The sequence below is a fragment of the Cyprinus carpio genome, chromosome A7, assembly GCF_018340385.1.
Source record: "Cyprinus carpio isolate SPL01 chromosome A7, ASM1834038v1, whole genome shotgun sequence".
NCBI classification, from domain to species: Eukaryota; Metazoa; Chordata; class Actinopteri; order Cypriniformes; family Cyprinidae; genus Cyprinus; species Cyprinus carpio.
Window position 1 is genome coordinate 41,216,057 of NC_056578.1, and position 26,693 is coordinate 41,242,749.

At 33.8% G+C, this 26,693-nt stretch overlaps 1 protein-coding gene across 1 annotated transcript in view; it reads left to right on the forward strand.

The window, feature by feature from the left end:
- LOC109065520 (probable E3 ubiquitin-protein ligase HECTD4) overlaps positions 1-26,693 on the forward strand; it is a 76,401-nt gene that overhangs the window by 5,889 nt on the left and 43,819 nt on the right. Inside the window, 28 exon segments of the mRNA XM_042761204.1 lie at positions 295-422; positions 1,874-1,982; positions 7,076-7,214; positions 7,906-8,076; positions 9,054-9,246; positions 10,887-11,045; positions 11,352-11,465; positions 12,441-12,581; positions 13,563-13,792; positions 14,052-14,194; positions 14,298-14,368; positions 14,493-14,598; positions 14,824-14,944; positions 16,087-16,215; positions 18,000-18,124; positions 18,255-18,408; positions 19,149-19,237; positions 19,345-19,417; positions 19,419-19,550; positions 19,636-19,755; positions 20,218-20,322; positions 21,362-21,525; positions 23,384-23,629; positions 23,660-23,672; positions 24,624-24,803; positions 24,884-24,988; positions 25,776-25,864; positions 26,512-26,681. Of these exon segments, the coding sequence (XP_042617138.1) occupies positions 295-422; positions 1,874-1,982; positions 7,076-7,214; positions 7,906-8,076; positions 9,054-9,246; positions 10,887-11,045; positions 11,352-11,465; positions 12,441-12,581; positions 13,563-13,792; positions 14,052-14,194; positions 14,298-14,368; positions 14,493-14,598; positions 14,824-14,944; positions 16,087-16,215; positions 18,000-18,124; positions 18,255-18,408; positions 19,149-19,237; positions 19,345-19,417; positions 19,419-19,550; positions 19,636-19,755; positions 20,218-20,322; positions 21,362-21,525; positions 23,384-23,629; positions 23,660-23,672; positions 24,624-24,803; positions 24,884-24,988; positions 25,776-25,864; positions 26,512-26,681 (3,719 nt within the window).

The window sequence follows — 26,693 nt, forward strand, 5'->3', positions numbered from 1 at the left end:
GTTGCTTGATTGATATGATTTTTCAGGATGGCAAACAGTAATTAAACTGCTTTGGTCATGTGACTGTTTACACCAGCCATATACAGTAGTACACTGCCGGTAAAGAGCGATTACAGTAATGTTGTGAAATATTATCACAGTTTAAACGAACTGTTTTCTATGTCAATATGTCTTAAAATTTTATTTAAAAAATCAGCATCATTCCTCCAGTCTTCAGTGTCACACGATCCTTCAGAAATCATTCTCACATGCTGATTTGCTGCTCATGAATGCGTAATATCCTCTCACTTGCAGACTGCTGCTTCTTGAGGGAGGTCCAGGCTCACCGTCCTGTCTGTTAGGGGCGAAACACAGTGTTTCGTGGGGCTTTGAGGACATGCTGCCCACGCCAGAGAGCAGCGCCGCTGGAGCAGAGAGCAAAGGTGAGGGAGAAATGATGGCTGACCAGTGTTTGTACCTGCGAGATGGCTGTAACATAGCTGAAAGCACTCAGTTCTCTAAAAAGCCATTGCGTGCAGGAGCATTCATTTAAATGGAAATGACTGGAATTGACAAACCCATTAATTAGCAGGGGTGTCCACATACGTTTACTGTGTTGCTGCTTTTTTATACTAAATTCCTGCTTGGGAATTAATAAAATATGTGGATCCTTCAAAGGATGGGGACTTTAAAGGCCACACCTTCGAAGGGTGCGAAGCTCGGACTGAGTGTTGTGATACGGGACGGTCTGGTCTATGAAGAACTGATCTTGTCCCGTTGATCATTGGCTTTTGTACTGGACTTTTTTGAAAAAGATTCAACAGTCTAAAAACTAAACAGGGTTCACAGCCTTTGAAAATATGCTCACTTTGGTCCATTTATGTCTGTAATAACCAGTTTCAGAAATGCTGCTACACACAGTACGTGGTGCCGTATGATTTCTGCAACGTGGATGCAATCACGGGATCCAGTCACAGAAATGAGATTTACAGTTAAACACGGAATGTCATGGAATTTGGCAAATTTTGGATGAGAAAAAAAAAAAAATCAGAAGTAGGGCTGTACACTTAAGTCGCAATATGGACTAGTGCCAAATTAATAGTTATAATAATCATAATAATAATAATGAATGTATTTGTATTTATTTTTGAAGGAATATCACAATTTTTTTTCTTCATATTTTACTTTAAACAGTAAATCTCTGTTGTACAGCACTAACTGTTATTTTTTTTTTATGCCTCAATTTGATAACCAGCGTTTTTGGTAATAAAGATGTAATAAATCATAATCCCTGGAACATTAAAAGAGATAATTTAGAATTTGCTGGAAAAAAACCCCAAAACAAACAAACAACATTTTCTAGCGCCCCATTATTGTAAACATTTTAAATTCTTAAATTCTTAAGTTGTATCAATTCAATTGATTAGACATGCTTTTTGATTATTAAAAATTGATTAAACCATTAAAGTGGAGTAAAACAAACAGAAAGAAAACCAAATGGTATTTGTGAAAAATAAAACTGAATGCGTGAAAAAAAAAAAAAAAAAAAAAAAAAAGATTTCTTAGGCCATAAACATATAATTTTGGTTTAACTTTGAATGAATTGTTGTTAAATTGTAGAAGCTTAATTAATTAAATTAATTAGACATGCTTTATGATTATTATTTAGTTTACCATTAAAATAGAATTTAAATGAAAAATTTAAATGAAAAAAAAAAAAATTTTATTTTTAAAAAAAAAAATCTTGTGTAATAAGGAAATAAGAAAGTTTTGCTGTTGACTGGAAGTCATTTTTCCTGTCAAAGTGAATTTGTGGTGCGTCTCCCAGCGCTGCTGTCTTTTGCCTCCTCTGATACTCTCTCTCATCTCTTTCTCTCTCTGTTTGCCGTCTCAGACACAGACCTGGGCCGCAGCCTGGCTACAGATGGCTTCTATCTCTACTCGACAAACTCTTTTGGGAAGGGCTTAAGCAAGCTGGGCTCGGGGCAGCACGGGACGCTGAGGTAACTCTAAAACCACACAAACACCACTTTACCTCCGGCCCTGCTCTTCTGTTTGTGCCAGTGACCTCCGGGCCACTATTGTGCTCTTTCTACAGCTCCTGCTTTGTTCTGCTCTGTGAGCAGCTCTGTTTGTTACATGTATAGACCCTGTGAAGTTCTGCTGTCGGTGAACGTCAGTGTTTCATTCCTCTCTTAAATGTCAACTTCTTGCACTTCCTCAATCGTATGGGCGAATCTCATGTAGAAATGTCTTGGACATGTTTCAACCCAAATCTCAAAAATAAAAAATCATATTTTGCTTAAAGGAACTTTTCAACATAACAGCGGAGACGGGGATGTTTGTAACCGCTTGGAAATGGTAATCCTCCTGAAGTTACACTGGAAGTTAGTTTCTGTGTACAAATATAATTTATAAGGATTTCAGGACAAAAACTATAGCAAGGTTTCTGAATTATAATTTGATTTGCAATCAGATTAATACAGTAAATAGCAAATAGTGTACATGTATCTGTATCAGCAGATTCTCGTTTCATTAGATGTATAGCACTTCAAACATTTATATAAATTAATATATAACAATTACTTGTTTGAAGCCCATACAATTCTAGAAAGAGTTTAGAAAACAAATAGGAAAAGTTGGTAGATTTTGTGCATTATTAACTGACCAGGATTTTGCAAACCTGCTGGACTATTGTGTGATTTTTTTATTATTATTATTATTATTATTATTTGCATTATTAACTGACCAGGATTTTGCAAACCTGCTGGACTATTGTGTGATTTTTTTTTTTTTTTTTTATTATTATTATTATTATTATTTATATACTATATTATTATTTTTTATTATTTTTTTTTGTATTTTTTTTTGTTTTTTTTTTTTTTTTTTTTTTTGATTTTTAGTTTTGTGCTTTTTCTTCATTTGTAAATATTTATATTTATTTCAGTTCACGGTAACACTTTACAATAACCTTGTTTAGTTAACCTTCGTTAATCCATTAACTAGTATTAACTAACAATGAGCAATACATTTGTTACAATGTTTATGAATATTCAGGTTCATTAAATAATATTAGCGGATTAAAATTAATGACGAATAATGCTTTAGAAGAATTATAATTATGTAGGTTGTTAGAATCCCCCCCTTTATGCAATGGAATAGGGCAAAAGGCACCTCACAAGTAGTAAAAGATAAGTTAGGAGAAGAAAGGACATGGGATGCCAGCTTCAGTGCCATCTAGACCAGCACCACTGTTTGAGGAGAGTCCACTTATAGCCTGCTGCACATCAGTTGAACTGACCTCTTTAAAAGAAAAGGAGCTCCCAGCAAGCTGGATTGGAGGAGACATAACTGAGTGAGAAGGAAAATGTACTTGAGGTGTTAATGAGAAATGCGACTAAAGGCATTAGCTATAACAATGAGATCATTGACATTTCATTATTGATTAACATGTTAATTGGTGCACTATAAGGCTTACCTAATAAATTGTTAATATGCTTCCAGAATGGTCTAGGTTTATTAAAATTATTTGATAAGCTGTTTTTATAATAGTTTGATTTGGCGTTCCTAGTTTGAGTTGTACAGGTATTTCTTAAGCGCTTGTAAGACTCCCGGTCAGCTATATCTCGTTCCAGGCCCTATCTCTCTGTGTAAAGAGCGTAATCAGTTCCCCACTAACTCCAGGTGAATGATTGCCTTTCACCTTAATAACTCTCAAGAGTGAATGTTTATTAATAATATTCAAAATCTCAGTGGAAAATATTCCCATGCATCATTAACAAATGGTATTAATTTTAATCTATTCCAATTAATATTAAGCAGATCATGTATAAAATGATCACTATTAAATAATTTGGTGGGACGTACCTTGATGAATTTAGGTGGAAGATGAGGAGTTCTGATTTTCCAGACACAATGGATAATGCAGTGGTCACTGAAACGGTTTATTTATTTAGTTGTTTATTTTTATAATAGTTTAGTTAACAATAACAGCACTGGAATAGGAGCTTGCTTACTGAGAAGCTTGACCATTTAAAGCTGTATAAGTAATAAGAAGAATTTAGAAATGCATACAAAACTTAATAGGTGATGTACACACACACACACAATTTAATAATAGGTGATGTCACACACACACACACACTGTTTTTTGTTTTTTTGAGTAGTATCTGACTAATTTTGTTTTCTCACTCTCTACACACACACACACACACACACACACATATATCTATTAATTAGGGGTGGAGCGGAACTTTTTCACGGTTTGGTTTGTGTCACGGTTTTTTTTATTATTTACACACACACACTATAATTTAAAATTATATTTATTAATATAAGAATATTCTATCTAACTACAAGCAACAGCACAAATAAATACAAACGAGTAAAGATACAAATAAAATAAACAGTGACTTTCAGTTTTTTTAGGTAGGTCTAGCATTAGTTTTTACGTGCAGAAATTGAATAAAGTAATCAAATGTAATACAGGATTGCATATTTGACTATAAATGAAAGATTAATCTTTATCCGAGTTACAAAAGCTATCCAATCAAGAGCAGTGAGTGATTTCTTTGTTGCTGTTCGAATAATATTAAGACTGTCACTTTAAGAGAATGCACTGATACAGTGCACTGATACACTATGTTCAGCTGGCTATGTCTGCTACAGGATACTTACCAAGACGGACATTTTGACATAATTTTTGTGTGAATTTGTCCATTCAAACACAATACTTCAGAGAGAGCTTAATATTTGCACGTGTTCCAGGACGCTGGTTTGCGCGCTTCGGATGAGTGCATGCACAAATCTTCTCACTGCTCACACAAGCTCGCATCCTCTGGCTCTTAAATGTTTAAACTGGCAAAGCTTACATGAGTTTAGTTTCAACACAGAAATCAGGTCTCTCCTGTGCACCCGGGTAATAAAGAAAATAAATGACTGCTAATTTTCCAGCATACAGCATTCGCATTGAACAAGAGTGAATGATTTATCCAAGGTTTTTTATTTATTTTTCTTTTTTTTTTTTTTTCTCATCACTGTTGTTGTACTGGGAAGCCAGAATGCACATCCATCAACAGAAACATACATTAGCCAAACCCTGTTTTTTCATGTGTTATTTATAAGAAACCATAGTACAGATGCGTTGTCAGATTTAAGTTGAACCGCAGTCCTACCGCGTGCCGAACCGTGTGTGGAGAACCGGACCGTTCGATTTTTTTTTTTTTTTTTGTTTGTTTCGCGAACCGTCCCACCCCTAATATATATAAAATATGAAGAGTTCATTTGCAAAAGGAGAAAACTTCATAACAATTTTCACAAATCATGCTTTTTCATTGTGCATTCCAATTTATCTCAATCAATCAAATTTGCAGTTGATATATAATATAATATAATATAATATAATATAATATGTAATAATATAATATAATATAATATAATATGTATAAATATTAAACATTAAAAAAAATATATATGTAAATAGGAAACCAGAATATATAGGCTGCATCAAACCTGCAAAAAAGTTTGTTTTCTTTACCAAGAAAGTTTCAAGATGAAAACCACTATTTTCTGTTTCAAGCTTTCACATAGTATCTTTAGGTTATAATAACATTAACATTTCAAATCCAGATTTTGATTTTCAAAGATTTATTATAAAATGTAATGTTTTCCCCAAAATGCAATAAATCCATGACAGGTTTTTTGTTTGTTTGTTTGTTTGTTTGTTTGTTTGTTTTTTGTTGTTATTTTTCATATTGAAACTGATGAAAATACACAACATAGTAAGCTGATCCACATATGACAGCCTCTGAACTTGATCAATACTAATCTTATGTACAGGCACTAGACTTAAAATACTTTCAATCAGTCATCGCTTCCAAAATGAATTCAACGGATCATCTTGTTAATGCTATAAATTAATTACAGCAATAAAATGAAATTTCATTATGAACAAGAACATCATCAACAATATCACATTAGACCACAGAAATTCCTAAATGATATTTCCCTTACATTCAACTGGCTTCCAAAAGTGCATTCATCTTTGCCATGTTACATTCATTTAGTTGACTAGTGCTATGTGCTGTATGAACAGAAACCTAAATGGCATTAATAAAAACACTAACATTGACAAGCTGCGCAATATCACATTCATAATCGAATGCGATTCATCTAATGAAGGCCATATAGAGCAGCTTGCCACTGATCTACAGCTCTGTGTATTAAATGCATCTGAAAGCACGTATTGGAGATTTACCGGTACTATTAATCACAGAACCAGCTTCACTGACGAAATACGCATGACAATTAGGGCTGGGCGATGTATCGCATGCAACCACTGATCTACTCATAAAGCAGCCCTGATTACCGCTAAATCGCCATCACCTGATTTCAAATGGAGCGGCATTTAATAGACAGAGTCGTAGATCAGAAAAGCTACGCCGGGCGTTCATATAAAGCGCCCCATCTTCGATAATGAACGCGAGTGCGTAGCTTTTCAGTGATCTACGGCTCTGTCTATTAAATGCCGCTCCATTTGAAAGCAGGTGATGGCGATTTAGCGGTAATCAGGGAACCGGCTTTACTGACGAAATGCGCATGACAATTGCATGCGATACATCGCCTAGCCCTAATGACAATCACATGCGATTTTATTGTGATGGCGATTTAGCGGTAATCAGGGAACCGGCTTTACTGGCCATCAAAGCACCATTACTGTCTATAGTGCTCTGCGATTGGTTGTTAATACATCGGAATTTTGCGTAAAATTGGAAAATGGTTGTTACTGTTTACAGTGCATGGAAGTGCGCCATTGGTTGTTAATACAATACTGATGGTGCGCTGTGATTTTGGCATTAAAAAAAAAAAAAATTGAGTTTTATTGTGTTTTTGGAACATGACCTAATAACTCTGCAAATATCGCATTTTTCATATACTTTTTATTGACCATCTCTGTTTAAAAGCACTCCTCTGCATATATTTAAAAATACTAAACTCCATATTGCATCTCTGTTTAAAAGCACCAATTTGTTGAAAGTACTTTGTTGTTGCACATCTCTTAAACATCTAAAACTTCTTCCTCTGCTCTTCCTCCCAGGGGGTTTGTGTACTGTCGGAATGAGGAACTGGAAGCAGGATGGTTGGCGCACAGCAGTGGCTTTTTGCTCCACCGTCCAGCCTCTTTTGACACCAAACCTCATCAGCTGTGCCAGGTCATCGACCCCTTCACACTGCAGGTACGACAAACCATCATTTACATCACATGTATGCGTTCTGTTATTTCTAATCCTATAAATATAAACAATTGTATTTTTTCTAAGTATGCTCGAAAATAAACCAGTCACATTTGTGCATGCTTGTTCCGTTATTACTGATGCAATATTCATTTAGGAAAACTTCTAATTGTGTTATTACTGATGCAATATTCATTTAGGAAAACTTCTAATTGTAAGAGCTGTAGTTTCATTTTAATTTTGGATTTTATTAACATATGTTATGCATTTACTCCTGTGTAAATCCCCTCCAGAGTGTAGTTTCTTTTTGTTTTAGGATTTTTTTTAATTGTGTTATGTGTTTTTTAGTTTTATTTTTGTTTTTTATTTTATTATGTTATGTTTTTAATTTTCTCCTGAAATTTTAATTTCAGTTTTTTTCTGAATTCTGCAAGCAGAGTTTTATAGTATATTTCAGATATTATCCATTTTATGTCTTGTATCCTGTATGAAAGGCCTTTACGAATACCTGTAAAGAAGAAAGTATAAAATAAAATGCGATACATATGGCATGTTCTGGCATGGTACCTTTATTGAATCGTATCAGATGTGTAACATTTTTGATGAACCTCTGAGATGATGTTATATATTGACTTGGCCCTTACAAATGCATTATTCGTGGAAGCTTCTAGTTCCCCGTTTCTCTCTGTTGAAGGTTTCTCAAGTGGTAGCGATGCCGCTTCATCATTTCCCAGTGGGCAGCAGCTTGACCAGTCTGCGTCTGTGTTCTGATGGTACCTACCTCTACTGGGTTTGGTCACCTGTCAGCATCAATGAGAAAACGCAGAAAGGCCACTCTGTCTTCATGGATGTCTTCCAGCTAACAGTATGAACTTGAGACTTACCGACTTACTGATTTCAATATGTACTCTGTGCAGATTTATAGTTGCATTTACAGTTTTCTGTTGCATGCAATAACTGGTAAACCTTGTGGAACAGAAGTTCACTGTGGCAAACTTATAGGAAAAAAAGTACTTATTATATAAAATAAAAAAATGCTTTAAAAGAAAATACTTAAGTATGAACTGAATGCACTTAATTACATTTGCAATTAAATGAAAATGTTTTAGTTCAAATGTATACTAAATGCAATTATTTAAGAACTTAAGAGTGCTTTTTTGACCCACTTAAAACAAAAAGTAAATTTGTATATGTAATTTCATGATAACTTCTATCGTCTTTGAAATATGGTTAAAGTACTGCGGAATGTACTGACAGCTAAAATATACTTTAATGTTATTTCTATTGATACGAGTATGTCATATATTTAAATTATTTGTAATTACCTATTTGTAATGATGATGCTGCAATTTAGTACATATATTAATTCTAAATGTTATATTGAATAACAAACTGCAGTTAAAATGAAAATCAACTACTTTACATGTGCTTAAGTACGTTAGTCAACCCTTTCAAATAAGTGTACTTCTTTAAAGTAGGACAAAAATTATTAAAACATAATGATTTAAAAATGTAAGCTAAAGTAGAACTTTTTTTTTTATTTTATTTTATTTTAAATTTTTTTTTTTTGTTGTTATTTGTTTTGTTAAGAAGTAGTAATAGTAGTGTATCTCAAGTCACTTAAGTGGCCTTTTATTTCATGATTATTATATTACCTGCAACTCCAGTTTTTTTTATTTATTATTATATAGTTTTAAGATTTGAAGAATAATAAAAGTGCACATTCAATACAATTAAGTGCACTTAATTATCATAGATGTTGCAAGTAAACAAGTGTTTGATAAACCTTCATTGCACAAGTTCCCACTGTCTGTTTTTTGTGTGTGTGTGTGTGTTTTTCAGACTGAGTCGGGTCTATGTGTGGCCAGTCCTATACAGGATCGGGTAATCCTGTCGCGAAAGGAAGGCGAGTCATCGAAGTGTTTGAATGAGCTGCTCCTGAGCCGTATGTCCCGCTTTCGTGCCTCGCACTCGTCCACGCTGGCTGCTCTCACCGGCTCCGCCATCACCAACCCCGTCAAAGAGGAGCAGTCGGGTAATGCTGCTGAATGTTCTTTGTGCCTCGCCTGTGCCCAAGCTCCGACTTCTTTGCCTTAGTTTCTACAATAATGGGAGCTGTTGTGAAAGAGAAGTGCACTTAATTTTATTGAATTTATGTACACTTGTACCAAAACACTTGTAAATTAAAATAAATATTAATATATGCAGATATATTCATTAATATGTAATATTTTTTTTTCATATGGATTATGAATACAATAAGCTCTAAAATATTTTGTAGAATTTTTACTGCTCCTTTGCTTTAGACCATCTGTTTAAGGTTAAATCCACAAATACAATGTTAAGGTTTCATCTGCATGTCAAAAAACATACAAACAAACAAACAAAAATAAACACTGCTGAGATTGATTTTATAATAGTTATTTTAAAGATTTCAATGTACTGTCTTAAAAAACAAAGAACTTTAATAATATTTTAGTTCTAACAAATACATTTGTGCTCAAAATTAACCAAATTGAAAAATAATTTGTTTAACATTTCTGCACAGGTTGGATTTTGCCGATATTTTTCAAAAAATTTCAGCCGACACCCAATGGCGATATACATACCGATATTACATTTGTGATTTATCGGCATGTATATCGGCATTGGGTGTCGGCTGAAATTTTTTGAAAAATATCGGCAAAATCCAATATCCTAATTAAAAGTATATTTTTATTGATAGATTATTGGCATTTTTCAAATATCGCCATCGGTTGATATGTTTTTCTGTTTGGCCAATGTTTTTGAGGTGGGACTTTTTTGACGGTGCTGAGAGCGGTTTGCTGTCGCCATTTAACAGTTCTGTCTAATACGCATAGAAGTCTGTCTAATAACCAGATAGAATTGTTAAATTTAAAATTTAAAATTAAAATAATTAGTATACAACAAAGTATTATAACGTTTGCCATTATATTATTAGTGATAGATAGGCAAACAGTATAATACTTTCTCCTTTACCGTCAGCGTTCAGCAAGTGTATATATATATATATCTGAAAAACTGCCCAAGTGTAGCTAAGAGAGTTGGTGCTGTTTTAAAGGAAAAGAGTGATCGTTATATTGATTTGATGTCGCTTACAATCAGCAGGCGTTCAAGTGGATGGCAGTGTTATTTTAGTGCCTGATGAACACACGACCGGTCGAAATGTTGCATTGTTTAATTAAATCATTTTTCAGATCTTGAGTTCAGTATGCGGACATTTATTATTATTTTTTTTCAGATAATGTGACCAATTTTGGTGTACAACAACTCTGTATTTTTCATGTTATTTTAGGATCATTTAGATTCAATTAGATGCCATAGACTATTATAGTTTTTATCGGTATTATATATATATATATATATATATATATATTTATGAAGTAACATTTTCTGTTTTGATTTTAGTTATTCTGTTGTGTGTCTTTGTCTTTTGTAAATATGTCTATCTAGTTTTTATACTTTTTTTTTTTGTTTTAGTTGTTTCAGTACATCAAGTTAGATGAAAATAAGAAATGTTTTTTTAGTTAATTATAATAACCCTGGCGAATGGGAAAACAGAGAAAACATCCACAGCTGCAGGTTCATGTCTCTGCTGTAATGCCTCAGTGTTGATCATGGGCTCTTATTGCTGTTTTTATCTCGTCCCAGTAGTCAACACAAGCTGTGGTCTGTCTATAAAAACCCTGAGGAAGACGCCGATGTACGTGTGCGGGACATACCTGGTGATGCTGGCGCCCACTCCAGGTGTAGCTGGGAGCTCGGCCACCCGCTCGCTGTTCGGTGGCTCCAGTGGCCTTTCTTCCCTTAAGAGTAAGCTCTTTTTACCCTAAACAATCATTTTAATTAAGCACGGTCTCATACTGATCTCTATCATGGATAGTGTCAGAATGGTGATCAGTCATTGAACATTATCCATTCTTAACACTGCTGTTACCTAATCAAATACATAACAATTAAAGGGACCGTTCACCCAGAAATGTTGTTCCATACCTAGTGAACTTTAATAAAGCATCAAGAAGTTCATGCAGTCCAGGAGTTATTCACATTGGAGCTTTTATTAAACATTCTCCAGCTCTTGTTACCATTTCATTCCCTGCCTTGTGTTTTCTTTCCTAGTCTTGGCGTCTAGTTTGGTGTTTAACCTGGCTGACGGTCAGTTTAGCAGTCGGTCTGATCTGGTAGATGCTCCAGGAAGCTCTCTGGGTCGCGGAGCGCAGGTTGCAGGACTGGGTAAGGATCAGGCATTTCCACACATTAAGATCCTTTCACACTTGACATGATCAGAAAAGCAAATCACATATCAGACTAATTCACCGATATGCACTGGGACTTTAAAACGTTGTTGATCTACTTTGTTACTCTTAAAAAATCTTTCCCTTCTGGAAAATTTACCAAAAATGCTGATGACTCTTCCTGTTCATTTTGGGTAGTAGAATATATGGAAAAAACATCACTTGAAAGACTTCATTTGATCAGAAACAACAGAATAATTAAGATTTTGACCAAATTCATTTTTTTTTTTTTGATTGTTTGTATAATCAAATAAAAATGATTATAAAAATGATTGTGACACTTTCTATGAAGCCTGTATTTATAATGCATTGTAAGTTATAACCACAAATAGGTGTATACGTGTGTATTTATATATTTTTTATATATATTTGACGTTATACATGCATTATAGTGCATTAAGAATACTATGATGATACTCAAAATGCAGGCTTTATCTACAGTTATAATGCATTGTATTATTAGAAGTTATAACCACAAATAGGTAAGTATTATAATGTGTTGTAACTGTTGTTATGATTATGTATCAGATGATACAACATATTATAAGGTTATTTATAAAGCACTATGCATGCATTAAGAATAGCCGTATGTATTATAAATATACAGACTTCATAGAAAGTGTTACAAAATGACAAAAGCACATAACAAAATTACTAAAATGTATCTAAAATAAACTGAAAATATAAAAGTAAACGCTAGATTAAAATATTAATAATACTGTTATAGTATAAAATAACACTGCGTCACATATAGGTTGTTATTTTTCCATGTTTTATGTCTTTGATTGATTTATAGTTTTAATCTGTATTTTTTTGCTGTTGGGCTTGTTGTCCATTCTTCAGGTGTTCCTGAAATATCTCTCTTAAGTGTTATATGAGTACTGATGTTATGTTTTGATAATGTCTGTTCCAGGGGCCTGTTATGATGCACTTAACAACTTGATCTGGACGTGCTCCAGCGACTACATGGACCAGTGGTGTAATCCTGGGAACCAGGCCTTCCATCATGTGTGCCAGCGCCTGGGCGTCAGTCACGTCATCAGTCAGCCCAAAGGTACTGAAACTGTATGCCTATGTAAACAAAAAGTACGAAACTGTTAGCTGGAATAGATTTTTATAAGGCGTAAGATTGTATAACACAACATTTTCGACTTTCTAAACATCATACCATGTCCTAACCAGGCACAGTTTCGGGCTGTTAATAGCGATGCATACTTAAAAGAGCACTTATTGCAGTAATATATACTTTGAAAGAATATACTTCAGTGTAAATGTTTTCAGACACATAATTGAATGTTAATTGCAGTTTAATAGAAATGTATTATAAATAAAATTTATATGCAATCAGCTGAAATTTAGTGTGTTTTTGACCGACTTAAGTAGGACTTAAGTACATCTTTGTCATTTCATAATTATTTCTGTTGTCTTTTTGAAATATTAATATTAAAGTACTGCTGAATGTACTGTCAAGCATTTGTGATGAACTACAATATGTATGTCTTGTGTTTTTAAAACTATTTGTAATTACACATTTGTAATGACGAAGTTGCAATTTAGTAAATATAAAATATATTTTAAATGTAATATTACATAACGCTTTACAGTTAAAATTATAATCAAGTGCTTTACATGTGCTTTAGCTTGTTAGTCAAAACATCAAAGTGTACTACTTTAAAACATGACAAAGGATTATTATTATTATAAAGATCACTTCTTAAAAGTGTACTTAAGTGTGTTAAGAAGCAGTCATGAAAGAGTCACTTAAGTGGCCCTTTATTTCATTAACATTAACAGTTTCACTGTTTTTTTTGTTTTTTTTTTAAATATACTTTTAAGATTCGAAGTACACTGTCAAGTGCACATTCAATACAATTAAGTGCACTTCTTTTTCCCAAGGGTTCATTTTTCAGTGCTCCACTGGAGTGCTTATAGGCCACTTGCTCTGTAAAGTAAATATTTTTAGATGTGCTGATATTTTGTGCAGAAATGATCTGTATCAGTTTTCCAGTAATATGTTTTTGACTCTTTATGACAGAAGAAATGATAGACACATCCAGAGTGATAAGCCAGCTGCTCCATCATGTTGGCGCCATGTGCATCCATCAGCTCAACCTGCTGGCAGCCAGCAGTAATCTGCACCTGGGAACCTTCATAGGAAAGCAGCTCATGGAGGCCTGTCACTTCAGCTCCATATGTGACGTCATGGAGAAGGCCATGGTCAACGGAGACACCTGCATCATCCGCTGCATTCTAGTTGTCTTTCAGGTGGGGTTTTTCTAAAATATTTGGTAACACTTTATTTTGATGGTCCCTTTTGGACACACTGTTGATAATAAATGATGTTGCACCTACATGTCTACTAATTCACATTAGAGTATTAGAAGACTTTCTGCTTAATATCTGCTAACTCTTTATTGTCATGGTCTCCTAACAGACATTCTAGTGACTATAAGTAACTTTGCAAGTACTTTGCAACTCATTCTAACTGTTTTTTTTATTATTATTATTTTTTTTTTTATTCCAGGTTGTGTTCCAGTTTTTTAATCTGAATGCAGAGCAGAACCGAGACGGTGTGAAGCGCTCTGGACTGTTGCTGTGGCAGTTACTCATGGCTCCTCACGATCAGATAGAGCCGGACATACAAAGAGAAGTGTGTCTCGCTATCAGGTGAGCCTAAAAATGAAGTCAGAAAATCCAAAAAGTCAAAGAATATCTCAATATCTGGAATGACTATAAACCATTTTTTTTGTTTGTCCATTTTTCTCATTAGCTCAGGTTTAAACACTTTGTACCAGAGCGAATCTGAGTTGAACAACCTGCTAAAATTCGTTTTCACAGAGGGTGAGAATTGCAAATAGATGCACATAGTACAAAAAACATACTTAATTAGTCAAGTTAGCATGGGTTTACTGAAATTGCACTATTTCAAATTGATAAGTAAGTTGTTTTTTTGTTTTCTCTGCAGGGGAGAAGAACAGTGGTTTGTCTCAATTGCGTGATGTTATATTAAACAACCTTGCTAACCAGTTACAGAAGAACCGCTTTGGTAGTGAGGATGATGACCACTACAGGTAACACGTTTCACTACTCTTCAGATAGGAAGTGCTTGAGTTAAATTTAAACTGCTTGCTCTGTTCACTTCTGTATTTTACTCTACTAGCACAAATTACATCAAATATATTCATGCATTTTCTTGTCATTTTAACAAAAATGTTTTGTTATTCACCTTGACAGCTGACTGTAAACGTGGTTAATATCTGTCATGTGCAAGCACTTTCTCCCATCTTCCCCTGCAGGCTGAAAGATGAACTGTTGCAGTGTATCTTGAAGACTGTAGTGCGTGAGTCGTGTCTTCTCATCACTAAATGTCAAACCGTTTCCAAGGAAGACCTTCAGAAGCTTCTCTCCACTGTACCTGTATGTGACTTTAAGAATTACTTTGATAAGATATACTTTTACTTTTTATTTAGCTTTTAAGTGAACTGAATTAATGTTGAAAGATGCAGTTATACAAGCTGTTAGCTTTCATAAGCCTTGTGAAAAAGTATGCTTTTAAATAAAGATACTAATATTAAAAAGAGTGCTATTACTAAAATAATATACTTAATACATACTTAAGTGTAAACTGAAGGTAATGTTTTCAGATACTTAACTGCATGTTAATTGCAATTAAATGAAAAAAATGTGAAGTTTAAATTTATATTAAAAGCATTTAGCTGAACTTTAGAGTGTTTTTTAAAAGCATTTATTAAAGTACTGCTGAATGTAAGTACATCTTTATTTAATATTTGTGATGAACTTGATTTTTTGTTTATTTAATTGTTATTTTATTTAAATGTAATTTGTAAAGTTTAAATTTATATTAAAAGCTGTACTGACAAGCATTTATGATCTTAAGTCATATTCATAATGACTTCTATTGTCTTTGAAATATGGTTAAAGTACTGCTGAATGTACTCACAAGCATTTATGATATACTAAAAATGCATCATGTATTTAAATGTAATTGTGATTACTAATGTGTAAAGATGAAGCTGCAGTTTAGCGCATTTTAAAATATATTAATTTTAAATGTAATACTGAATAACACAGTGTAGTTCAAATGATAATCAAGTACTTCACATGTGCTTTAGTATGTTAGTCAACATGTCGAAATAAGTGTACTTTAAAACATGACAAAAGATAATTAAAACAATGATTTAAAATGTACTTTAAAATAAAACAACATTATTTCAAGTACACTTTTTAAGTGTACTTAAATGTTTTTAGAAACATAGTCATGAAAGTGTCTCTCTTTAAGTCAATAATTGGCCTTTATTTTGTTAATATATTATCTGCAAGCACTTTTATTTTTTTAAATACACTTTTAAGATTTGAAGTACACTACTAAGTGCACATTCAATACAATTAATGCACTTCTTTTTCACAAGGGAAAATACATCCATAATTTAAAATTATATTAATTAAATATATATATATATTTTTTTTTCTTTTTTTTTCTGTATAAATGATACAGTTTACTATGATCTCATTAACTGGCAGCACTTCCACATCAACAGGTAGCGTCACCAAGCTTGCGTTATTTAATGGCTGTGCAGAACCATCTGCTCAGCAACACCATCCTGCTGCACCCGGACGACATTGATGATAGTGACAGCTCCCTACAAGGGGAAACAATGAAGGTACAGGTAAACATCCCCTTTAAAACCCTACCTTCTCTCTGATTGGTTATTGTGGACTGTGGTGTCTCCATCCAGGAAAGGAGGAACATACAGGAATGCATTGCATTGGTATTAAATCGGTTGTATTGTATTTCATTGGTGATGTAATGTAGGTTTCTTTAGAAGGATAGGATTGTCTCCATCCAGGAAAGGAGGAACATACAGGTTTCTTTAGAAGGATAGGATCTGTTTTTCTTTCGTTAACACATAGTAGTTGTTTCTAAAATCTACTGAGCTGCCTTGCTGTCTACATAAACAGCTCCCTTCTAAGTGATAATATGGTTAATATGGAGCATGATCAGTGACCGATTTGAGACGCACAGTATGGGCAGCATCTCTCATAATGGACACTTACATGTGCCATACAAAAAAACAACAACAATTAAAGCATAAAATACAACAGTAGCATACGAATGTTGGGTTAAATTAATCATTTTTAATTAGATTGAACTATATTTATCACTATATCATGAATTGGTGTTTGAATGAATTTATTTTCAGTTTCAGCTGGAAAGATGTCAAAAGATTGAGGAAAACTGTGTTAACTCAAGGGTTACAAAAGAGCCACTGTAAACAAGAAGTGTGCTAAATTATTGAATGTGCACTTGCAGTGTACTTCAAATCTTAAAAGTATGGCAGCTAATATAATTTTAATGAAATAAAAGGCCACTTAAGTGAGAGAGAAACTTACATGACTGTTTCTAAACCCACTTAAGTACACTTTTAAAAAGTGCACTTTGTAACAATGTCAAATTAAAAGTTTTGCTTAATTGTATTTTAAATAATAATGTCAATCTTTTTTTCGTTTTTTAAAGAAGTGCACTTATTTTGACCAACATACTAAAGCACATTTAAAAGCACTTGATTATCATTTTAACTGTAGTGTGTTATTTGATATTACATTGAAGTTAATATATTTTAAATGCACTAATTTGCATCATCATCATTGCAAATGTTTAATTGCACATATATTTAAGTACACTTTAACCATGTTTCAGAATAGAAGTAATTATGAAATTACATTTAAGATGTACTAGTAAGAAAAAAAAAAAACACTTTATTTTTAAGCACTTTATATTTAAATTGCATTTAATATAAATTTAAACTGTAATATATTTTCATCTTATTGCAATGAACTTGCAATTAATTTTCCAAAAACATTACATAAGGTGTATTCTTTTAAGGTATATGTGACCCTGGAGCACAAAAGCAGTCTTAAGTCACTGGGGTATATTTATAGCAATAGCCAAAACCACATCGTATGGGTCAAAACTATTGATTTTTCTTTTATGCCAAAAATCATTAGGATAGTAAGTAAAGATCATGTTCCATGAAGATATTTTGTACATTTCCTACCATAAATATATTAAAACTTAATTTTTGGTAAGTAATATACATTGCTAAGAACTTCATTTGGACAACTTTAAAGGTGATTTTCTCAATATTTTATTTTATTAAATATTAGATTCCAGATTTTCAAATCTCGGCCAAATATTGTACCGTCCTAACAAACCATACATCAATGGAAAGCTTACTTATTCAGCTTTCAGATGGTGTATAAATCTCAATTTCGATAAATTGACCCTTGTATTGACTTGTTTTGTGGTCCAGGGTCACATATTGTTTCGTATTAAGTACTCTTTTTTTTAAAAAAAAGTATGCTAGAGTGTACTTCTAGTTCACAAGAGTTCTGTAGCAGCTGTAGATGTTCTCTGAGAAATGTGTGTGTTTACTGAACGTGTTCCCATCAGGAGCTGCAGACCAGCATCCTGTCACTTGCCTCTAAGATCCTGGTTGGATGTGATGAGGTTCTGGAGACCCTTCAGCAAGTCACCAGCTCCCTCATCAACAGCAGCGTCAGCGATCGAGAGGCCAGGTGCATTCAGATATCAGCAACACTTCTTCGATGATGCTTCACTTGTATTTTGTACATGCACTTAAGCACTTTCTTTTATTTATAATTTTCTCTACACTCTATTTTTTTTCTTTTTTCTTTTAATATCAAGACTGAGAGGACTTGAACAGGTAACGAAGGCCACGATGTTGGGTCACTTGCTGCCGGTCCTCTTGACGTCACTGATGCACCCGAACCTACAAACCCTCACGCTAGCTGATGCTCTCATGCCACAGCTGGTCCAACTGGTCCTTTATACTAGTCAGGTGTGTATCACAATCAGAATCAGAAAGTGTTGATCTGTTTTTGTTAGTCTGGTGTTTTTTACTATTCAGGTGTGTATCACAATCAGAATCAGAAAGTGTTGATCTGGATAGAAGGTATGATTGTGTCAGGTTTGTATTAAGATAGTGTTGATAAAGTGTTGATCCTTTTATCATTTGGAAAAGTGTTTGACATGCATAACACCTACATTTTTTATCTATTTGCTTCCAAATACTGTATGTATATATTCAGTATATTACCTAATGGATGCACACAGTTACCATATGCATTTATTTGATCAAAAATGCAGTAAAATCAGTAATATTGCAAAATATTATTACAATTTAATATAACTGATTTCTGTGTGAATATATTGTAAAATGTCATTTATTTCTGTGATGCAAAGCTGAATTTTCAGCATCATTTCTGGTTATTTTCAGTGATGTGCTGCTGAATATTTTTGTGGAAACTGATGCATTTTATTTTTCAGGATTCTTTGATGAATCGCATCAAAAGAACAGCATTTACATTATTTTTTTGTAACATTATAAATGTCTCTACTGTCACCTTTGATGAATTTTTAATGCATGCTTATTGAAGAAAAGTATTTGTTTAAAAAAAAAATCTTACTGACCTGGTAGATTTTTTAAATTTAAATATAATAAAAAAAAAAAAACTTGGATTTTCCACGTTAAAATAATAAATCATGACCCGTTGCTCTGTGTCTCTGTCTATCCAACAGACTGCTTTGCTGCTAAAGACACATTCACCATTATTTGTTGAGGATTCGCCGCTAAATCAAAGCTCCAGTCCACCCTCATTAAATGACAGGTACATTATTTATACATTTTTTCAGTTTTGTAGTTTTTTTATTGCATCAAAAGAAACACGTTGGACAAAAGCATCTAGATTATTTATCTAAGTTGTTTTTATTTCAGTTTCCAGATTCTGGAAGAGAGAGAGGAGCCGGGCTTTCTGACCGGCCTGAAGATCCCTGCCCCATGGGCTGCTGGGGAAAACAGTGGAAACCGCTCATCCGGTGCGAGACAACTACAAGTTTAAAGAAACCGTGCACATCCCTGGAGCTCGCTGTCTCTACCTCCGCTTCGACCCTCGCTGCTCCTCACAATACGACTATGACAAGGTTTCACGTTCCTGCTGTTCTCATTCACACTGGAATGAAAGTGTTACGTTGAATAGTCACACTCACAGCTTCTCTTGTTCTTCAGCTGGTGATTTACGCCGGGCCAAACACAAATAGTCGTAAAGTGAGCGAGTATGGAGGAAACACCATGGGTTACGGTAGCCGCAGCGTCTTAGGAACTGGATGGCCCAAAGATCTGGTCAAGGTGAGGATATCTGATGCAGTGCTCAAAGGAAAAGCCTGCTGTGCTCTCAATGAAGTCCAGTGCTTGATGTCATTAATGAAAAATGTCCACCTCTCGACGCGCTGTGTACTAAAATGCCTTTACTGATTTTGATAAAGTAACGTCAGATATGCCGTTTATTTTTAAAGAGATGCAAAATGTAACTTTTGTTGATCAAGGTTTAAATTAATAGAAAAGCTTGAATTTAAACGCAATACGAAATGCATTTCAGTTAAACATTTGTGTTTGTTAAAAGCCTTTTTATTTTTTACAGGACAGTTTGTATTTTACAATATAAGATATATCTTTTAATGTGCTAAAATATATATTTTTAATAATGAGTGCTGGGGGCGTGGCTTGTGGGCGTGGCACATTCTGATCCATTCAGACCATCTACAGATATTAAGATATTAAATATCACTGCTTCTGTTTGTGTTCTTTCAGGTGGAAGGAGACACTGTGACGTTCTCTTTTGAGATGAGAAGCGGGCGCGAGCACAACACCCCAGATAAAGCCATGTGGGGTTTCTCCTGCACTGTTCGAGCGCAGGTACCCACTCGAGGCTTACATGAGCTTTTAAATACATCCCAGTCATAAAACTTACACTGCAAAGATAAACACCTACTAGAGGTTTATTTACTGTGCTCAACACAACATCCTGGTTGCAGGGGTATTATTATAGACTGAAACTATACTGAAAAAAAAAAAAAAAAACTATAAACCTGTATTAAAACTTTAATGTATATGAAACTATCGAGATTGTGCTAATTATTTTATTGTCATGTAAACAAATGCATCTTGAAATGTATTAAGGACTTTTAAGGACCCATTTGTTAATGCTTAAGCTAACGGTGACTAATATATTTTACTAATATCATATATTTAATTTTGTAGTTTTGTGCACATCAGAAACAGTTTTTGGGGTTTGGAGCTCAGCAGAAGCATTCAATTAAATTTTTAAGAGAAATTGAAAATAAAATTAGGGCTGTTGTGTGATTAATTTATTTAATCTAATTCATTACATGATGTGCCAGTTAATTAGTCTAATTAATGGCAAATTAATCACAGATCAATTCTGGCTGAGAATAACCCCCTAAAAGATTATTTTAAGCCATCATTGCGTTTTAAAGCATTGAATAGACAAATAATTATAATAAATGGGTATTCATATGAATAAGTCATTCAGGTATTTATGCAACCATTTCATTCAAATGATAATTCCTTCACTGTCTTTATTAATGGGTCGCACTGAATCATTTGCTCACTCGATTTGTTCAAAACTGCTTTTAATGAGTGGGTCACGGAATCATTCTGTAACACAGCATTCACTTATTTGTGACCCTGGAGCACAAAACCAGTCTTAAGTGTAAATTTTTCAAAATTGTGATTTATACATCATCTGAAAGCTGAATAAATAATCTTTCCATTGATGTATGGTTCGTTAGGATCAGACAATATTTGGCCGAGATACAACTATTTGAAAATCTGGAATCTGAGGGTGCAGAAAAATATAAATATTGAGAAAATTGCATTTAAAGTTGTCCAAATTAAGTTCTTTGACCTTGCTTGTTTGCACTGATTGTTTCAGGAGTCGTCTGAGGATGTGTCCGGCGGCCTGCCCTTCCTGGCGGATCTAGCTCTGGGTTTATCAGTGCTGGCCTGCGCCATGTTACGCATCCTCTATAACGGCCCTGATATCACACGAGAGGAGGAGGCCTGCCACGACCTGCTCTGCTCCAAACTACTGCAGAGGTGTGCTGCTTCACCCGCCGCACATAAACACTGCATCAGCTGCTTGTCAGTGCAGCGCTCCGTAGTGCTCGTGAATGTGCGGGACAATCCAGTGGATGCAAGCTTCCCATATCAGCTGCTTTTTTGTCCCTGTAGGGAAAGCAAGTTTGCAATTCTCACTTGAGATTTGGAGCCAAATTACGCGGGGTAAAAATGACTTTAGAAAGACAGCAGCAGCATCATGTTATTTTTACACAGAGAATGGAAAGTTTGTTTGTAAAATAGGCTGACTTTATATCCTTCTAGATTTTGATTCTTAACTCTTTCCCCTAGAATGGTTTGACTTTTATTCATTGGTTTTTACTTTTTTATACAATGTTTTTTGAAATATTATGAAAGATTACGAAAAATAACGAACGTGAAATGGATGTGGAATGGATGGATATCTTGTGTAAACAGATGCATATTACAAAATTTGCATAATGTTATAAAGTATGCAAATGTTGATCCAGGAAGTTGCTATGCTATATTGCTGTGCAAGCTTTGCAGGTGTTGATGGAAGCGATTTACTGGATTTATGCTTTGATAATCGTGCTGAATATTATCCAGATGTAGTTTTTGATAAAAATGGGATTTTCTCACCTTTTTGCTCAAAATTTTAAATTTTTATGAAACCTACCTATAGTCAAGTGTTGATTAAAAAAAGAACACTTTAAGCTAGAATAAAACTGATTTTTTTTTTTTTTTTTTTTAATTAGAGGCTTTGATCTTTATTTTGGTGTATTGCACATTCAAATATTCATACAGCTAAATATACTGTATGCCATCAAATTTGAGTGAAAATCATCAAAATCGCTGGTGGTGGCTGGCAACTTTTTTCAAAAATGCTGGCGGGGAAAGAGTTAATAAACTTTTATTTTGGTATCTGCATTTTTAAAGCCCTATATGGTTCAAGCCCAGAGATATGGGGATCTCAGTGTGGCTAATATTGGGATATGTGTGTGGTTAATGATGTAAAGAATGTTGTGGGTAAATTTGCATAGAGTTGATGCTTTTTTTAATTTTATTTTAAGGAGGAATGTCTGAAGAACAAATGATGTTGAAACTAGGAATGTATCTTATGTCCTCTATCAAAACAATTGAATGGAACAAAATTGTCAGAGTGCCATAAATACATTAATATTATTATTTTTTATGTTTATGTGCATGCAACTCAACAAGTGATAGCTTAATATTTAGTTAGATTCTGGTTCTTAACAAACTTTTATTTTGGAATATTAATTCTTAAGGCCCTGTATGGTTCTGTTGCATAAGTGTGGGGAACTGAAAATGTGTAGAATTGAACAATTTGCTCATGGGAAATCCCCATATCTCTAGGAACCATATAGAGCCTCAAAAATTAAGATACCAAAAGAAAAGGAAAATCTAAAAGGACATTAAAATATCGTGAATACTTCTTGAGTTTCTGCCGTGCAAACTTGTGCTTTTTTCTGTTTTTGAACAGTCACCATTGGCTCATAATGCAACAAGGATTGCTGAATCAACTGAATTTTCTAAAAGACCTACAGTATCAATCTCTGTGTGAAAATAACATGATGCTGCTCTCTGAAGTCATTTGTCTCAAGTGAAAAGCCCCCTCTACAAAATAGTGGATTACTCAGTTAATATACATCCGTGACATTAATATTTTGGCTTTCCTCACTATTTATGTTTGTTTTTCTTCAGAAAAAAATAACAAAATAAAAAATAAATAAATTGTAGCATTATAAATGTCTTTACTGTCTCTTTCGATCAATTTGATGCATATGTGCTGACTAAACAGTATTTCTTTCTTGCTGTTTAATAAATGGTTCTCCATCTTTTTCTTGTTGTGTGTAAGGTGTCAGTGGCAGGTGGAGGCTAATGGTGCGCTCTCTCCTGCCCTCACGCCGTCTCCGTCTCCTCTGCCTCTGACCATTGATGAGGAGCGAGAGTTCACCTATCCTTCAGACATCCTCGTCCCTCCTCCAGGCCCCATGCCCGCCGCTTGCTGTGAGCTGCCCCGCATACACTTACCCCCGGGCATTATGGGCCGCCTGAGGGAGCTGTCTGGAAGAGGACGGCCTCAGTTTCGCCCCAGCATCAAGTGAGCACAGCCGGAGTCTAAATATTAGAGGAATGTTATTCAGTGATAGCAGAACATTTAACCGTAAACAGAAATGCTTGAAATCTTGAAATGTATGGAGTAGAAATCCCACTACCTAGAAGAAGGAGGCAGTTATCAGATCATTCGTTTAAAAACAAAAATATCAATAAAATACTTTACAAATTGACTAATATATTGAAATCTATATATATATATAGATATATATAGATATATCTATATATATATCTATATATATATATCTATATATATATCTATATAGATATATATAGATATATATATGAAGTTAAACAATAAAAAAGTACATATTTTCATTGGTTGCTTCCATATGATGAACTGCAAAATTAAGTTGAAATTGTAGATGGACTACGAAACCTGTTAAATAAATAATAAAAAGTATTATTAAACTATATATATATATATATATATATATATATATATATATATATATATATATATATATATATATATAATTATCTTTATACTACAGATCTAAACATAAAATCAACTATTTTAAATTTCAGCAATGTTTTACTATAAGGTCTCATTTGTTGAGATTAGTTTCTTTAGCTAATATGAACTTACATTTTATATATATGTGTGTGTGTTGATGTATCATAAATATTTTTTGCAAGATTTATAAATTTTTGTTTATGTTAGTTAATAAAAACACAGTGCAAATGGCACCTTATTGTAAAGTCTAAGTAATGTCTATTTGTGTAGTTCGTTCCTTTCCTTTCCTTTCCTTTCCTTGTTTATGTTAGTTAATAAAATTTCCTTTCCTTTCCTATTTTTTTTTTTTTTTTTTTTTTTTATATTTTTTTTTTTTATATTCTATTTTAAGGCGAACCACAAAGTTCTGAATTATCTTTAGAATGATATGTATTGTATTTTTAATATTAATATTCTATTCTATTCTATTATTTTTGAATTATCTTTAGAATGATATGTATTGTGAAAAGCGCTATACACACTTCCTGATGTGATGGAGGAAGTGATCGTGTCGTGTGTCATAAAGCACTTGGGTCTGGTGGATGCGCTGCAGTCACTGGTGAACTTCCAGTACAGAGAGATGCACAGAGAGGAGCACAACCTGCTCTGCAAAATCATGGCCGAGACCTTCAAGAAGATCAACGCAATGGAGAGACAGTTACAGGTGTGTGTGTTACAGCAGCCACAGATGCAGCGCTCCTCGAAGCGTGCTGTGATTGTATCCTGCGTCTGTGTTTGTTTCAGAGTGTAGCTGAACTGGAGCAGAAGTGGCAGAATGAAGCAGAAGAAGCTCAGCAGGGCAAACTGGAGAACAACTCTCCCTTCTTCCACGACTATCACTTCTTTGAGGTCAGTAATCTGAGACACGTGATCCAAACCCTTGTGAAAAGAAGTACACTAGGCATAGCTTTAAAAAGAGCACTTATTATGGAATAATATACTTTAAAAGTGTGAATTGAATGTAATGATTTTAGACACTAATTGTATGCTAAATGCATTTAAATGAAAATGTATTATAGTTTAAATGCATATTAAATGCAATTAGCCGAACTTTAGAGTGCATTTGACTCAATTCTGTTGTCTTTGAAATATGGTTAAAGTACTGAGGAATGTGCTGACTAAAATATACTTTAATGTAATATCTATTTAAACTTGATTTTTATGTATTTAAATATATTCGTAATCACACATTTATAATGATGAAGTTGAAATTTGGTGATTTTGTGATATATTTAAATTATATTTAATTTAAATGTATTATGTTAAAATGATTTTAAGTTTTTTAAAAGATTTTTTAAAATGTACTTTGAAGTAAAATTGTATTTACACTTTTTAAAAGTGTACTTAAGTGTGTTAAGAAACAGTCCTGAAAGTCTCTCTCTCTCTCTCTCTTACTTAAGTGGCCTTTTATTTCTTTTTTTTTAATTATCTGCAATTACAGCTTTAATAAATGTACTTCTAAGATATAAAGTACCCTACAAGTGCACGTTCAGTACAGTTAAGTGCGCTTCAAGGTTGTTCAAGAAACATACAACAAGAATTTCTAGTGCGTTCTTAACGTTACTTGCTTCTACTGTATTGCGTTTCGATTGGTTTATCAAAGATTGATTTTTTTGGTTTGTCTTGTGGCCCACAGAACAAAATGAAGGAGCTGGAGCTTCTGTGTTCGCTGAAGGAGGTTCCTCTGGACTGCACAGATCCAGAAAACGCTGTGATGGCTTTAAGGTATGATGTGAAACACATAACGACCTCCTGTAGTGAAGCTACATTTATCACAGAGCATTTGGGTACACCTACACTACTGTTCAAAAAGTTTGGCATTAGTAAGAAATGAATGGTTTTCCTCAGCAACTGATCAAAAGTGAGAGTAAAGACATTTAAAATGTTATAAAAATATTTATATTCATTAAAGAATCCAGGAATTACGAAATGAATGGTTTTCCTCAGCAACTGATCAAAAGTGAGAGTAAAGACATTACAACTATAAATCAGATTAAAGAGACCTGGGTTTTTGTCTTAAAGGGGTGATATGCTGCTAAAAAAAATTTGGAAATGAAAAATGTACTTTTAGAATATATCTTTGGATTTGAGACTTTAGTCTTTGCAACTTCACAGATCTTCTTTATTCACCAAGAGCTTGTAACACTCCAAAGAGAAAGGAAAATTTGAAATCGCATCGTATGACCCCTTTAACTAAAACTGAAATTAAAACTAAAATCATAAAAACATTTCCGTTACTTGAAATAAAATGGATATTAATATTGGATATTATGGATATATTTTTTTTATTCCTTCTAGTTGTTTTTGATTTGTGTTTATTTATGTGATTGTTTTTATTTTTTTTGTTTGTTCCTGTGTTTTGTTTCAAACAGAGAGAAGTTCTTCCACGAGGTGAACTCCACGCAGCAGCAGAGGAGCTCCGTTCCACTGACTAAAACCAAAGCGCTAGTGAAGAGCCTGATCAACCGCTCGGAGCTGCTGCTGCATGTCACCATCGCACCGCAGTGCAAGAGTCTGTCTACAACACCGACATGCACACCAGGTGACTCGCATG